At 40.0% G+C, this 13,793-nt stretch overlaps 1 protein-coding gene across 6 annotated transcripts in view; it reads left to right on the forward strand.

The window, feature by feature from the left end:
- Positions 1–13,793, forward strand: part of GALNT18 (polypeptide N-acetylgalactosaminyltransferase 18) — a 328,849-nt gene that overhangs the window by 83,188 nt on the left and 231,868 nt on the right. For 4 of the 6 annotated variants that reach the window (XM_080404738.1, XM_080404739.1, XM_080404742.1 and 1 more), the window contains one exon: positions 11,229–11,494. The exons of 1 other annotated variant lie outside the window; for it this stretch is intronic. In XM_080404738.1, the coding sequence (XP_080260864.1) occupies positions 11,260–11,494 (235 nt within the window). In that variant the 5' untranslated portion in view covers positions 11,229–11,259. Of the gene's footprint in view, positions 1–2,873; positions 11,087–11,228; positions 11,495–13,793 lie in introns of those variants that run through there. One more of the 6 variants, XM_080404737.1, reaches the window with a different exon arrangement.

Raw genomic sequence — 13,793 nt, forward strand, 5'->3', positions numbered from 1 at the left:
AAATTGTCTAACAAAACTGACATGATCAAACTGGGTAGCTGAAAATACACAACTAAGAGGTGCTAAGGACAAAGAGACATGGTATGATTTAAACAGATTGCACCTTGCTCTTAAACCCATGTTACCTTGTAGCTTTTTTGAAACTCTGTAAATTGGCAAACCTAAGCAACAGAAGCCTTTAAAGTGTTGGGATGCCATCTCAGTGGCTGAGAAATAATTATTTGGATATCTTCTAAGACTTTGTATAAGTAGTTGGTCAGGTTGTTGGATTTCAATAATTGCCATTTAATTCATTAAAGCTCTGGCAACCTAAAAAACTGAACCAATGTCTCTTACATGGACTATTTTGAGGGAACTAAAAAATAAAAATAGATTTTTTTTAAATCTGTGGAACTCTTATACCCCCTCCTGTTACGGATTGATGCTTTCTGATCCCATCCTTTGATTGGTACTACAGATCTACTGCATAAATTTATACTTCTGAATAAATTTTGCTCATGAAATTTCCATAGGAAAATCGATCTGTAGCTGACTTTATTCTTTAAACATGTGGTGCTTAGTATTTCAATAACAGGAAGGATTCCAATAGTTGCTTGAGCTCTCACTTTCTGTTCTGGACCCCAGGAGCCAGTAATGTTTTTAAGGAATTTCTCTGTAGGGCAGAAGGGGCGTTTGGAAGAGACTGTTCCAGCATGTATGAAGCAAATAGTATAACAAACAGGAAGGTAAACTGGGATGCCTACATGGGAAAATTCAGCTGCTTGTTTCTTTAGAAGATCTTGTAGTGTTGCTGATTGGTGGTAACTTAATTTTGTAACTGGACATACTGTGAGCTGCATTAGCAGCAGAGGTGACTAGAAATTCATGCCCTTTCCTGTCTTGAGCTTTATAAAAGTAGGTGGTTTTATAAAACAACTATTTTTCTTAGTGTGCAGGCTATTGAAGACCAACTAAGGAATAAATAGCTTGATATTTTTCTGACATCCGGTATGAATTTAGCAACAAACAGAACTGTTGTCATAATGACAATGTGAGTGCTGTTTACTGCTGAACTTGACTAGAAAAGACAATACAAGGAAGGGTGAAACCACTTGAACAAGTTTTTTTTAAAAAAAATTAAATAAATGTTCTTACTTGTAGCCTTCCGGTCAAAAAAGCCTAGGCATTTTTGTAATCCAGTCATGTGATCCTAAGAGTAAAAGCTGTATGATAGTGAACTGCTGGGCGCCAGTTACAAAATAAGTTTTGAAGCTTTTTTTTTGGTCTAAAGAGCCTGTGGATTGTGTGTGTTCTGCTGGTGAAAATTCAAGCTGTAAATTAAGCTTTAAATAATGTTACAACTGGAGGCTAGAATTGACTGTATCTGAAGCCAGCTTCTAGTCTAGAAATCTTCCAAATTATGTAACAGCATTTTATTTCTACCTGTTGTACCATCAACCTACAGAAGTACAATGAAGCAATACTCTTCCTTGCTTCAAATAACTCACAATCATCTCAAGTTGTCATCCAGAGGTTTTTACACGGTTATGGCAATATTTCCAGCTGGATGTTAACTTTTCCCTCTCAAATCCTCATGTTTTTTGTTTTCACTCCAACTTTTGATGCTTACACCTTCAGTGGCCTGCTCCTTTTAATCTGAGCCAAATGTCAGTGAAACTGGTGGTCCATTTCCTTATGTCGCAGGTACCAAAGTATTTTCCTTGCCTTGTTTCTTTTTGAACAGTTATAATTCTTTAGGCTCAAAGAGATACGGTAAGTCTTTATAAAAGTGAATGCTACTTTATGCTTCAAGCTTGCTTTGATTTGTTAAATCCCTTTGCTAGTGCCCAGTTGGTTTTGATTATCTCAGTAACTGAGAATTTGATTGTTTATATGGACCATCCAGAGATTTGGTTAACCCTAGGTCCCTCAGGCCTTTCTTCATTTATTCAAGTAATTCTCACTTATGGTCTGTTTTTCATTTTTGAAACTAATGTCTGATGGGGCTGTGGTCACTGGTTTTATGTAAGATCTCCAAATTGCATTGCAGACTTCAGGAAGCTTTTCAGTAGGTAGTTATTTTTTCCTCAGCCAGTGTTCGAAGGCTCCTTTTCCTTGGGCGTATTGTGGCTCTGCTGCTAGCTGTGCTGGATATGATGTAGAACGGAAGATTGATTTTTCAGGAACACAAAGACACTTAAGTTTCAGAAGTAACTGCAAAGGTTTTGGTGGTGTAGGTTTTATTTAAGTAAGAATTCAGATCTGTTGAATCTGAATTGTTCAGATTCATGAACTATTGCATCATGCTTGATCTTCCTGCTTGAAACATGAACTTACTTGTGCTTCATTTCAACGTGTTGAAGGATGTTTGTAATCTGTGTTGAACTTCTCAATGCCTGTATCAAACACTTGAGATCTTTTGATTTGTGGCTTCATGAAGGCATGGCAGAGGAAATATTTCTGTTCCCAGAGGAATGCAAGTTTTTAATTAAAGGTGTTTTTAAAGCGCTTTTTAGAGCCACGGATTCTGAAAATGTAAACTAGGAATTTGTATCTAACTGATGCAAACATATTGAAGCAAGGGGTTATATGGTAGCCTATTGCTCTTAATAATCTAATCATAAATCCTTTTTTGACCTGCTTTTTGAAAATGCAAGTGATATAAGCTTACCCAAGTATGATAGGTTAAGATAAGGGACTGCATTAAAAATGAACTTACTCCCATGTTGTAATTCAATACTTCCACGCTTTTGAACAGTTCTAACATTGAAGGAGGTAAGCTTGATTTTTTTTTTTATGTTGAAGACCATAAAGCATATGTATTCCACTGTAAAAAAAAAATATGCAAGAGATGTGATTGCACATACTCTTTTCATGTGTAACATATGACTCAAATGTATACCGTCTGGAATACTGTAATTTAGTAAGGAAAAAATCCGGTTGGAACTGCATGTGAGATTGTTAATATTTTTTTATGAGTATGAGCCATTATTTAAAAACAAAGAAAGGTTGGAAGTTGTCTGAAGTTTATTCTTTGAAATATTCTTTTCAGCAGTTCTAAAATCAGGAGTGCTACATGAGGGACTAAAGATGTATACATTCCTGAATCATACACTGGGTGAGTTGTATTAGCTGGTACTGTACTGGCTGTTGAAACAGCTCTTGGATCTAATCCATTTCTTCCTCTGTGGGCTTCCTTTTTGATTACTTAGCTAACTTTTATAAGTGTATGTCTCTTTAAACAGAAAGAAAAGTTTTTTGGAAGTATTAGTATGTTGCTTACTTTTGTTAGATGTTCTTGCTGCATAGACCAGTGTGATATTCCAGGCCCAACCAAATAAAAACTTTCTTTTCTTCTCATACTGTGAGAGTTGTTAAAATACCAAGCTGGACTGAAAGCTTTCTTGTGGAGTGAGTTTTGTTTAAAAGTGGCACAAGAATATTTTTGTTTGTTTCAAGGTGGCTGTTACTCCTCTTTATGCAGTGAATGGATCAGAGAACAGTTTACTCCTGGACATCATCAAACCCCTTAAAAAACAAAACCAAACAAAACCACACCTAAATCTGAAGACTTTTTCATCTACCAAAAAAAAAGATAATGAGTTACCAACATACTCTAGGTATTTTAACATAGAGTGGTGGTTTGCTTAAGCTGTACCTGATGAAAGAAGGTGTTATCCAGAAAATTGCTTCAACAGCCTCTAATTTGTAGGATCCGTCTTTCAGCAGAATTACATGGTTGGCCATGAATTTGGCAAAAGCACATCAGCAGAGGGTCCTGTGCATTTACTCTGACCACTGGCTGAAAGGCATCTGGCCAAAACTTTTATTGAAAAAGACTGGGATAATGTTGATTGGGAAATGGAAGAATTAAACCAACTGATTTCACCAGCATTGTCCTTCAAGGGTGTCTGTCCTACCTTGCATTAAACCAGTAAAGCAGAATCATCCAGGTTCTTTGTAATTTCTGGTGGAACAATAAACTGAGCCTACAGACATAATAATTTTTTTCTAAGCATCAGTTCAGATTAAAAAGGACAATTACTTTAATGTTCCATTCTCTCGAATCTCTGTTTTGGGTTTACAGTCACGTATGAGGTTCCAACCCTTAACTTAGTAGTGGTTTTTATTACCTGTCTTTACTCTGACATAATGCTCTTGAATGCCTCTGTATCCATTCCTCTGAAACAAAATGAAGTTCTAAGCCTCCAGAAAGAAAAAAAATAATTAAAAATAATCTTTGTAAGAAGCCTAAAAATCTGCAGTACTCTTTTTTTTTTTCTCCTGTACCTGTAAGACAGAGGATGATTATTTCTTCCATATTCTATCTAGATAAATAGTTCTGTTAGGAGCAATTGAAGGAAATCACTTTACACCTATTTACTGAATTTTTTTTGAGACCTGGGAGAACATATGAATAGTGGTGATACAGTTGATGCTGGATTTAATTGGCATTTGGGCTGCAAAGCCTTCCTAGGAGTTTGCTTTCCAAAGGCTCTTGATACCCATGCATAGGGAGAAACTCCACTCATGCAGTAAAAGCTGATCAAGACAGAAAGAAAAAAGAATAGGAAGAAATCATTAGTTTCCAAAAAGGAGAATCATGAATAGGGGAGGTTGGGATCTGCATTGTTAAGCATATGTAGACATGATTAGACAAGCACGTAAATAGTTAGGATACCATACTCACTATAGTAATTTCTAAGGCTAACTGCAAAAAGTTGGAGAAGCCATAATCCTGAATGACAAGCTGATGAAATAGCAAGATGTGAGGCAGCCTACACCTAGAAAGACCTGCAAAACTACATCTGGTTTATTACTGGGTTTTATATGTATACAGCTGAGGAGGAGATCTTTGTGACTAGTTCACTGAGGTTAACTTGAGTCTTGGTGACAGCTGAGAAAGCTGAACAGGAATAAGCTTGAGAACAAGATAGCTTATGAAATGATGCATCAGCCTGGGCTGCCGTGTCATCCCATCTCAAAAAAGAAAGAAAGAAAGAAAAAAAAAAAAAGGTGAAAGTAGAAAAGGACAAAAAGTAATTCAAGTATGGAGTTCCTGTCATGTGAGAAAGGGCTGCATATATGAGACCCAGATAAGCCAATAGCCATACATAGACCTATACAATCACAGATGGAAAGATGACTGCAAGGTGATAGTTCGCGTTTCTTTGGAGTATGAGAAAGTACAGGTTCAAAAAGGGATTAATTTGTGAATTTGTAATTGCTTACATAGCCAGTGTAGGCAATCGCTTGGTTGCAACCTCCAACACAGGAAGGGTTTAAGTCATTACATGTGTTGAAGCTTTGCCAGGCAAAGCCTGTCAAAAGACTAGTCTTGTCCCTCAGTGTTCAGAGCTAGATGGTATTTGGAAATAGGATATTCAGCTACATCAGTTTTTGGTTGACATAGTACAATGATTTGTATTATTATACAATATATTTACTTTAACTATAGTTAAAGATAGAAAAAACAGCACTGAGAACTGGGTTGAGAAAGCCAAGATTTTTAGATATCACAAATGATTTCGTGTTTACTAATTTTTTTGGTTCTGAACATAAAAATATTCAGGGATTGAGTGGGCTGCAATCTCTGGAAATCGACTTCAGTGTATCCGAGGTTTAACACAAAAAAAGGAAGATCCTTGAAGTTGCTTAGGGACAGAGTTGTCTTTTGGGGGGTGGTGGGGTGGTGTAGACACATGACAGCTTTGTAAAGAACAGAACATAATGCTTCTCTGAGTAACTGTAGACATGACACTTGTAAAGGACCATATGTTGTGTCTTTTACTCATACTGGTGAATTGCTGGTCACACAATTCACTTGAGATGGATTAACTGAGAGCTTTGCGGCAAAGAGTGCAGTGTAATGGTGCCAGAAAAAAATGAATCACACCAGCACATAAAATTAATAAAACAGCATAGCAGAGATCAATTAAAGTATAAAGTGATTTTTGATGTTTCGGATAGAAAAACATTTTGGAAGGACAAATGGACAAGATAAGCCTGGCAAACACTGACAATGGAAAATGCCATCTGGAAATGAGACAGACATAAATTTTATAGCAACTGTATAAGGGGGATGGAAGATGTTTTCTAAGGCATGAATCTGATGATGAAGAAGACAACATGCACCCATGTGCCCCTATCTCTTGCAGGTTGCTTCTGTACATAGGTTCCATTAGATGTTTTAATGTTCCTGTTAGCTTTGTTCTGTTCCCTTTGCATGAGGTGTCTTCTCATTGTCTTACGCAGTGACAGCTCAGTGCAGAAGACAAGATCCAGTTCAGTTTTCAACTTGAAATAGTACACGCTCTCTTTCTTGTTTCTGTAGCTTCTATGCTGTTTAATTTCTTCCTTTCAATGCTAGGTGAATGATTTTGAAATGATGCTTCATGGATGTTAGCTATCTGAATGCCATTGAATGTCTGGGAGTTGGGCACCGCGTTACCTTTCCTCCTTAGGAGACGGCAGTATGATAATATGGGGCTGAATGTTGCTGTAGCTGATGCTTTGCTGAGCAGTCTTTGCCAAGCAGTGAAAAGTGAGGAGTCCTGCGTAACCTAAAGGAACTGATGATTCATAAAAATGTCACAAAGGGTGATGTGTAGCACAACTAGTGTAAACTTAAAAGTGGTTATTTTTAAATGAGAGATGGGAAAGATGACAGGGAATAATAGGAAAGGAAGAGAGCAAATGTGGACCCGAAGAAGGCACACGAGAGAGTTAAAGTGCAGTGGGGAAGAGAGAGAACACCAGAGGAGTGAGGATTATGATAATGTATCCCAGCATAACAGTGAAAAAGCAATTTTAGTTTTCTCTTGTCTTCCTCCACTCCACTTTTCATTTCCTAAGCCTTTTTTTTCCTCCCAACCACCTTTTTTTATGCATTCAGTTAATGTTCATAATCTACAACATCCATATAACAAATCCCTGCTACAAAACCCATCTCCAGAATATGGAAAGGTATCTCTGCAATATCTGCATATGCCTTATGATTTAGTAAAAGTTTTGAGGTTTGTTTAAATTTAGTGAGAGGAGATGATTAGGGACAATAGATACCAAAGGTCATCAGATTGCTTTCCTGGGGACTGAGCTCATGACTTTTATCTCAAAATACAGAAAGCTGCCTCTTTGGGGTAGCTAAAAAAACAGCTTCATAACTTGAACTGTTGGGAAGAGCTTATCTGCAGAAGGGATAATCTTTGCTCAAGAGACAGATAGTTTTTGATTCATGTGTATGCAGACCCAGACATCAGAGCTTCAAAAATAATTACCTGTTCAGGGTAATGCAGATTTTTCTACATGTATTTGGCCATCTCTTTCCACAATATAAAATGCTGCGTTGCTTCTTGAGTGCCTTTGGAATTTCCAAACAAAAAATGTGATCATTGTGGGTGACAGGGAAGGAATAATAGAAGAAAATCTACTTGTACTAGATAATAATGAAGATCATACCCTCACAACTACTAGGATTTCAGCTAAGAATCTGACTAGAATGCAATCAAAAATGTTAAAAAGTTAAGATTTTCCATTGATTTCTAACCAGGTGTAGGAAACCTGTTCTTGTAAAATGGCGTGTAAATACTGTCGATTCTGATGTTTTGCTACTGCTTTCTTGAAGGACCCTATTACTACTAAAATATATTTTAGCCTGCATCAAAATGCACCAATAATAATGTAGTTCTTAAACACATCTTTCTTTTGATTATTTCCATTCCCTAAACCTTAATGATAGGTAAGAAATACTGATTGAATTACTTTCCTTATGGGACATTTTAATGCAAGATAAGTGGCAGCGGTATTTACTAGGTTATGAGGTTAATATTTCCTCAGCACTGGTTGATATAGTGTCTTATTACAGTAATGTAGTTGGGAGCAATCCATATTGAAGCCTGTGATACATACAAATTTTAAGAAATTATTTTTTCCGTTATCTAGAGTGAAACAAGTGAAATAATTTGCATAGCATGACACAGCAGATCAGTATCAGGACAAGTATAAAATCAGACACTTATTTTAATGACCCATGCAGTAGATTGTAGTGCCTTAAGCTTAACTGCCTGAAGTAGAACTTTCAAAAACAGCACTGTGATTTAAGAGAACAAATTTCATAGATCTTGCACTCCCCTGTAATTTAAGTATTCAAAAAAATAACCATTTAGGAATGTTATCACTTAATTTTCTCCCTGACTTTAATGTGAGGCTGGCAGTATTTCTGTTCTCCTGTTGTTCCTTTTCCTGTTTTGTTCCAATTAAATTATAAAAGTGGACTGCTTATGTATTTGTATAATACCTTGCACAAAGGGGTCTCATCTGGGTTATAGTATTATACAATAAATCAATGTGACAAAACCAACCAATTTCTAAACAGCATAAACTTGAATACCTCTAACTTTGTATAAACTTGTACAAGAAGACTTCTAAAGGGGATCAGTCTAGAATATTGTTACCAGAGACAAGAAAGCAAGTTTATTTTTCATGTATTAAAGCATCTGGGTTTTTTACTGTGAAGTCAGAGTTTTAACACTAGCTTCAGTAAAATCAAGGCTTAGATGAAGAGACAGGGAATTACTGTTCTACTGTTGAGGAGTGTAGCTTTGGTAGTAGGAGATTCTAGTTATAAATGAAATTATATTTTAAACATGATCAGAAAACTGTTGGGAGCAAAGATCTAATGAACTATTAATAGTTACTGTAAAAAAAAAAAAGTTAATCAATTATGTGCTGTTATAAGCAACCCATTAGGCCTGAGGCACATTAGCCATCTTTTTTTCAAACCTTTATATCGCTTACAGATGTACTGACAGTCATTAGTAACAAGTACTGTTCATATTTGTTTATAAAAGCAGTTAGTTGTTTGTTAATATTTTATAAACTTCTATGGACAATATGACTTATTAATGGTTGTTACTCATCTCTTATCTGGATTGATTTCAGATAAGTTTTGCTTTAAATCAAGAAGTCTAAGGCTAAGTCCTGGATTTTGCCTAAATTGCCTGGGCTGAAGAATTTGTATTTTGTGACTACAGGCAGAGTTTACAAAGATTAAAGCAAGTCTGGATAACACTATCATTAAAGACTTCAGCAATACATACTTGGTGCTGTCAGTTGCTACCACATGCAAAGCTGTAACACTTCAGTAAAAAGATAGGAAATAAATGGTGCTGTAGACAAACGTTCATTGCGGGCCAAGCAGGATAATTGACTGTTGTGATGGAGCTGTACTGGTGTATTCTGTCAATATTTTGTCTTTTATAAAGCTTGAAATTGTTTTTTGACTGGTTTGTTGAGCAAACTTCCCTGTATTACTAAAAATATTTATTTTTCTTAAAACATAACTGTATACTCTTTTTTTCCATTCAAATACTTTGTTTTATATTTTCTAATTTCCAAATGAGTTCTCTCGGGATAGCCTCCTTTAGCGTTATCGCTAGGGAAATGCTTACAGATTGACTGAAATGTCAGTGAATTGTCGGAGAGGCTTAGAAGACTAAGGAGGCAGGGGTTTTTTTGAGCTTCATTGGCAGAGTTTACTGCCACTTGTATTGGTGTTGGTTTTGTAAGTGTTTGAGTATCTGTAGTTTTTACTGTTTCTATGTGGTATCAACTGATGGAAAGGACAGTTGTCTGCCTTTTGTCTTGAATACTGGGTCTTGCTTATAATTAATTTAAAAATAACAACCCCAAACCCTAAGACAAATAATCTACTTGTATTTCTTTTAATATATTTAAATGTACGTTCAAGGTATCACAGGGTTTTAATGCTCATACGTGTATGCTTCAGAGCAGTAGGTCCTGGTATCTGCTGTGCTTTCTGCACACACACGATAACCCCAGTGTAATGGTCAGTTGTGGAGGGTGGCTACATACTATGGTATGGTCCACAGCATTTGTTACTACTTGCTTTCAACGGATAAGTACTTAATTTAAGTATGTTAATTAACGGGTGCCTCATTGCTCCTAATACTGGTCATGCTAATGTTAAATTTCTGTCTTGAGACTATCAAAGTAAAATTACCTTATTTAGTACAAAAGTCCCTGTCTAATAGGAGTGGAAGAGATTAATTTATTGTGTGCCTTCTCTCAAATCAATATGGCTTCATATTGAGAGGAGTTTGCCTTTTTAGTGTGTTTCCAAAAGTGTACGTAAAATTGAGGTGAAGAGAGGAAAGCAGCATGGATGTACTGAACTAGGTTGTGAGTTACGGATACTGCCCCTGACACTGGCGGGGTGTGCTCTGACGGAGCGTACGGCTGTGGAAGTGGAGGAGAGGGATGGATGGATACTGGGGAGCTTGCTGGTGTGGGTGCAAGCATCAGTTAAGCTATTAAGAATACAACCTCCTCGGGGAGGGGGGCACGCCAGCAGGCTGAAAGACAAACATACTATAACAGTGGGTGGTCGCTGTGTCTGGAGCTGTGGAACCGATATCTCCGAAGAGCCAGAGGCACGTCTCCGGTTTCACCCCTCCAGGCAAATGGATGACTGTCCGTGTGAGCATCTATCTTGATGATACCGGCTGCTCCCTCCAGCCAAGCGTTCACCTAGCAGCAAAGGGGAACTGGCTGCTGCTTCTTCCTATCTAGGCTGCAAATCCTTTGCAGCCAGCTACAGAAATAGCACGGAGGCCGCCGTCCCCGCCCTCCCAGCACGGCGGAGGGGCCCCGGCGCCCGTGTGTGTGCGGGGAGCAGGTGGGCCCCGCCGTAACCCCGCCCCGCGCGGCTCCCCGTCGGCCATACGGTGATGGCAGTAACCTCCGTGCCAGAGCAGGCGCTTTATTGGAGGAGGGGGCTGTCAATCGGCGGCCGAGCAAGCCCCGCTCTTCGGCAGGCTGCTCCCGGGGTCTGATTCTGGAGCTGTGGCCGGTTGCGATGGGAAGCGGCGTCGGAGGGAACAAAGTTTGCAACACTTGGGCGCTGGGCTGCTCGCGTCCTTGATGCCCGTGGCAGGAGGCGGCGCCTAAAAGCAGCGGGCAGCCGGGCGGCTGGCACGCCTTGCCGGGCTGCTGCCGGCACTGCTATCGCAAAGTTTCAGCTATTTTAATGTACTAAAATCCAGGATTCTTAATTATCAGCCCTCCCCACCCCCACCTCTCCTTCTAGGTAGGCGACAAATATTTTTATTCTGTGGATTAGAGAACTTTTTGCATGGAAATTTACTGACTTCGGAGTGGTCTCCGTTTCGGGGAAAGGGGGGAACGGATTTATTTTCATCGCAGTTGATTTTTGTTTTTTTGGATCACAGGATTTTTGGAGCTATATGGAGGGATCTCAGGATGGTGTGCACCAGGAAAACCAAAACTTTAGTGTCCACTTGCGTGATTTTGAGTGGAATGACTAACATCGTCTGCCTGCTGTACGTGGGCTGGGTCACCAACTACATTGCCAGTGTTTATGTGAAAGTGCAGGAGCCGATCTCTGAAAAAAAGTTAGAGGAAGACAAAGGGGACACTTTAAGGATTATAGAAAGACTGGACCATTTGGAAAATGTCATCAAGCAGCACATCCAAGGTACCACCTTATCTCCGCTTGCCTTCCCTCCCCACCGCGCCCCGCCGCTTGCCGTGTGCGGTCTCCATCCCCTCCCGCCGCGTTTGGGGTGTGTGTGTGTGTGTGTGTGTGTGTGACATATCTGTCGCGACCGGGGAGAGCCATTCCTCAGCCCGGAAGAGCCGGGGGCTAAGCGGAGGCTGCGGTGCGTGTGGGAGTCCCCGGCGGTCCCCTCCCGGCGCCTGGCGAGAGGAGCGGCGGAGGTGGGCGGCGTGGGGGGGCCCTGCCCCGCTCCCCTCCCTCCCGCGGGGCGGCGTGCCGGGGCCGCTGGCTGCGGGAAGTCGCCCCCATGCCGCGAGGAGCCGGCCGTGGGCGGCGGGGAGCGGCGGGGGCTCGGCGGCGGAGGGCGCCGGGGCGGCTCGGCCCGAGCAGCCGGGCGCTGGGCAGCGGCGGCAGCCGCGCCGGGCTGGGCTCGGCCTGGTGCTGTAATAAACCTGACCTCAGCTCCGTGCCTGTTTGTGCCTTGCTGAAGTAGGGGGTCCGCGGGGAGGGCTCGGCGCGAAGGGCACGGGAGCCTCTTTCCCTCTTGCTGTTATCGTCATTGTTTTGTATTTGTTGTTTTTCTTTTCCAAAATGGGTTGCTGCGAGGGGATTTTTCGTTCTCCTCCCCCTGTAAACCTGACTCCGTTAATCTGTGCTGAGAGTCTGTGTGTGTCCGGGTGTGCTGAAGGTTTTCCCTTAGTGCTGCTATAATGCTGGGAGCCACTTGGGATTATAACTGGGGCAATCTCTCATTTGTGTAATGCTTTTTTAATTTGATCTGCTTTTGATGGGAGCTCTAGGAGAAGGGTTGAAGTGAGCAAACGGAGAGGAAGAATATGATTGTTTCCTGGGAGTTTGGGATTTCACATGACTTTGCTTTGCTGGGTGATCTTTAGTGTCTTCCTTTGTATTTTCATCATCTGCATGGCATCATACAGTCATTCCCACAGTCTGCTAAAGTGGGTTGGATAGTAAGGAGACTGGGGGTGGGGGTAGGTGAGAGCTCTTACGAAATCTACAGGGACCATCTTTTTCTGCTTTCTATGTAACCTCTACTGAGTGTTCAAATCCCAAATCTAGTTTCTCCTAAATCTGAAAAGGGAGAGCAAGCTATCTGGCAAAGGATACCTATCAGTGCAAAAAACCTCACTTGCTTCCATGCAGCTTTTGCCAGCTGGGCTTCTGGGAACATGAAGACATTTGGAGCAGGCAGGGTGGCTAATCCTGTGTGAATTGGGCTTCCCCTGGTTGTCAGTGCTTATAAATTTGCAGCACTATCAAAGCCCAGCTATTTTTCTGTGACTTGTATTAATAATTTTTTAAATATGATGTATCACCATTCAGTTTGTGTATGCCTTCGTTTCTTAGATAGTCTTGTCATCTTGGGTAGATCAGTGAAATACTACTTTTTTTTTCCTGAAGGATGAGTTACAGCAGCTCCTTCAAGTTTTAGGTTCTCTTATGGAGTCCCTAAATTTCTCTTGATTCCTGAAATGGATTTTGAAAAGAAAATATATTCTTGTCTGTGTGCCAGTGGAGTGCACTGTGGAAGCATGTATGAAGGCAGGGATTTTCCACAAGGCGCTCTTAGGAGTTAGATATGTGAAATTAATTGGCTTTCCATATGAATTTGGAGCATAACTCCTTCAGGTTTGTTGGTGTGAAGCTCAGATGCTCTTACTTCTTTTCAAGGAAAATAACAATGTCCATATTGGCCTGTTTTTTGGTCGGTGGTTCTTCTCAGGGCAGTAGAGAAAAGATATACTTAAATCAGGGGAGACTGTAGTACGGCTTAGAGCATAAACTTTTTTTGTGACTTTTTGTGACTATGCATGAACCAAACCAGAAGATATTTTCTTTAAATAACATTGTGTGAAAGTTAAAAAGAATCTTCTAAAAATACTTCAGTGAATAGTTTGGCAATAAATACTAAAATATATTAAGGGGGGGAAAAATAAAGTTTACAAAGTTTTCATACCTTATTGAAACCACTTAAGGTAAATAAATAAATGAAATAAAAGGCACAGACCATTATCCCTAAGTGGATTTTCTATGCTTTACTTGCCATATCATAATAACTGGGGTTCACAAAGAATTCCTGTGGCAGATATTGCAGAATAAGATGTTATTTTAATCAGACTGTGCTTAGCACTGTGAAATGCTGTGAGTTCTGGGTCTGGTGCAAAACTCACTGAAGTCGTTGGAAGGAATATCCCAAGCTTTACTGGGTTTGGGATGAGCTTGAAGGTCAGTTTTAAGAAATAAGTGTGAGATTCAT

The sequence above is a fragment of the Falco punctatus genome (genome assembly GCF_963210335.1).
Source record: "Falco punctatus genome assembly, chromosome: 10".
Classification (NCBI taxonomy): domain Eukaryota; kingdom Metazoa; phylum Chordata; class Aves; order Falconiformes; family Falconidae; genus Falco; species Falco punctatus.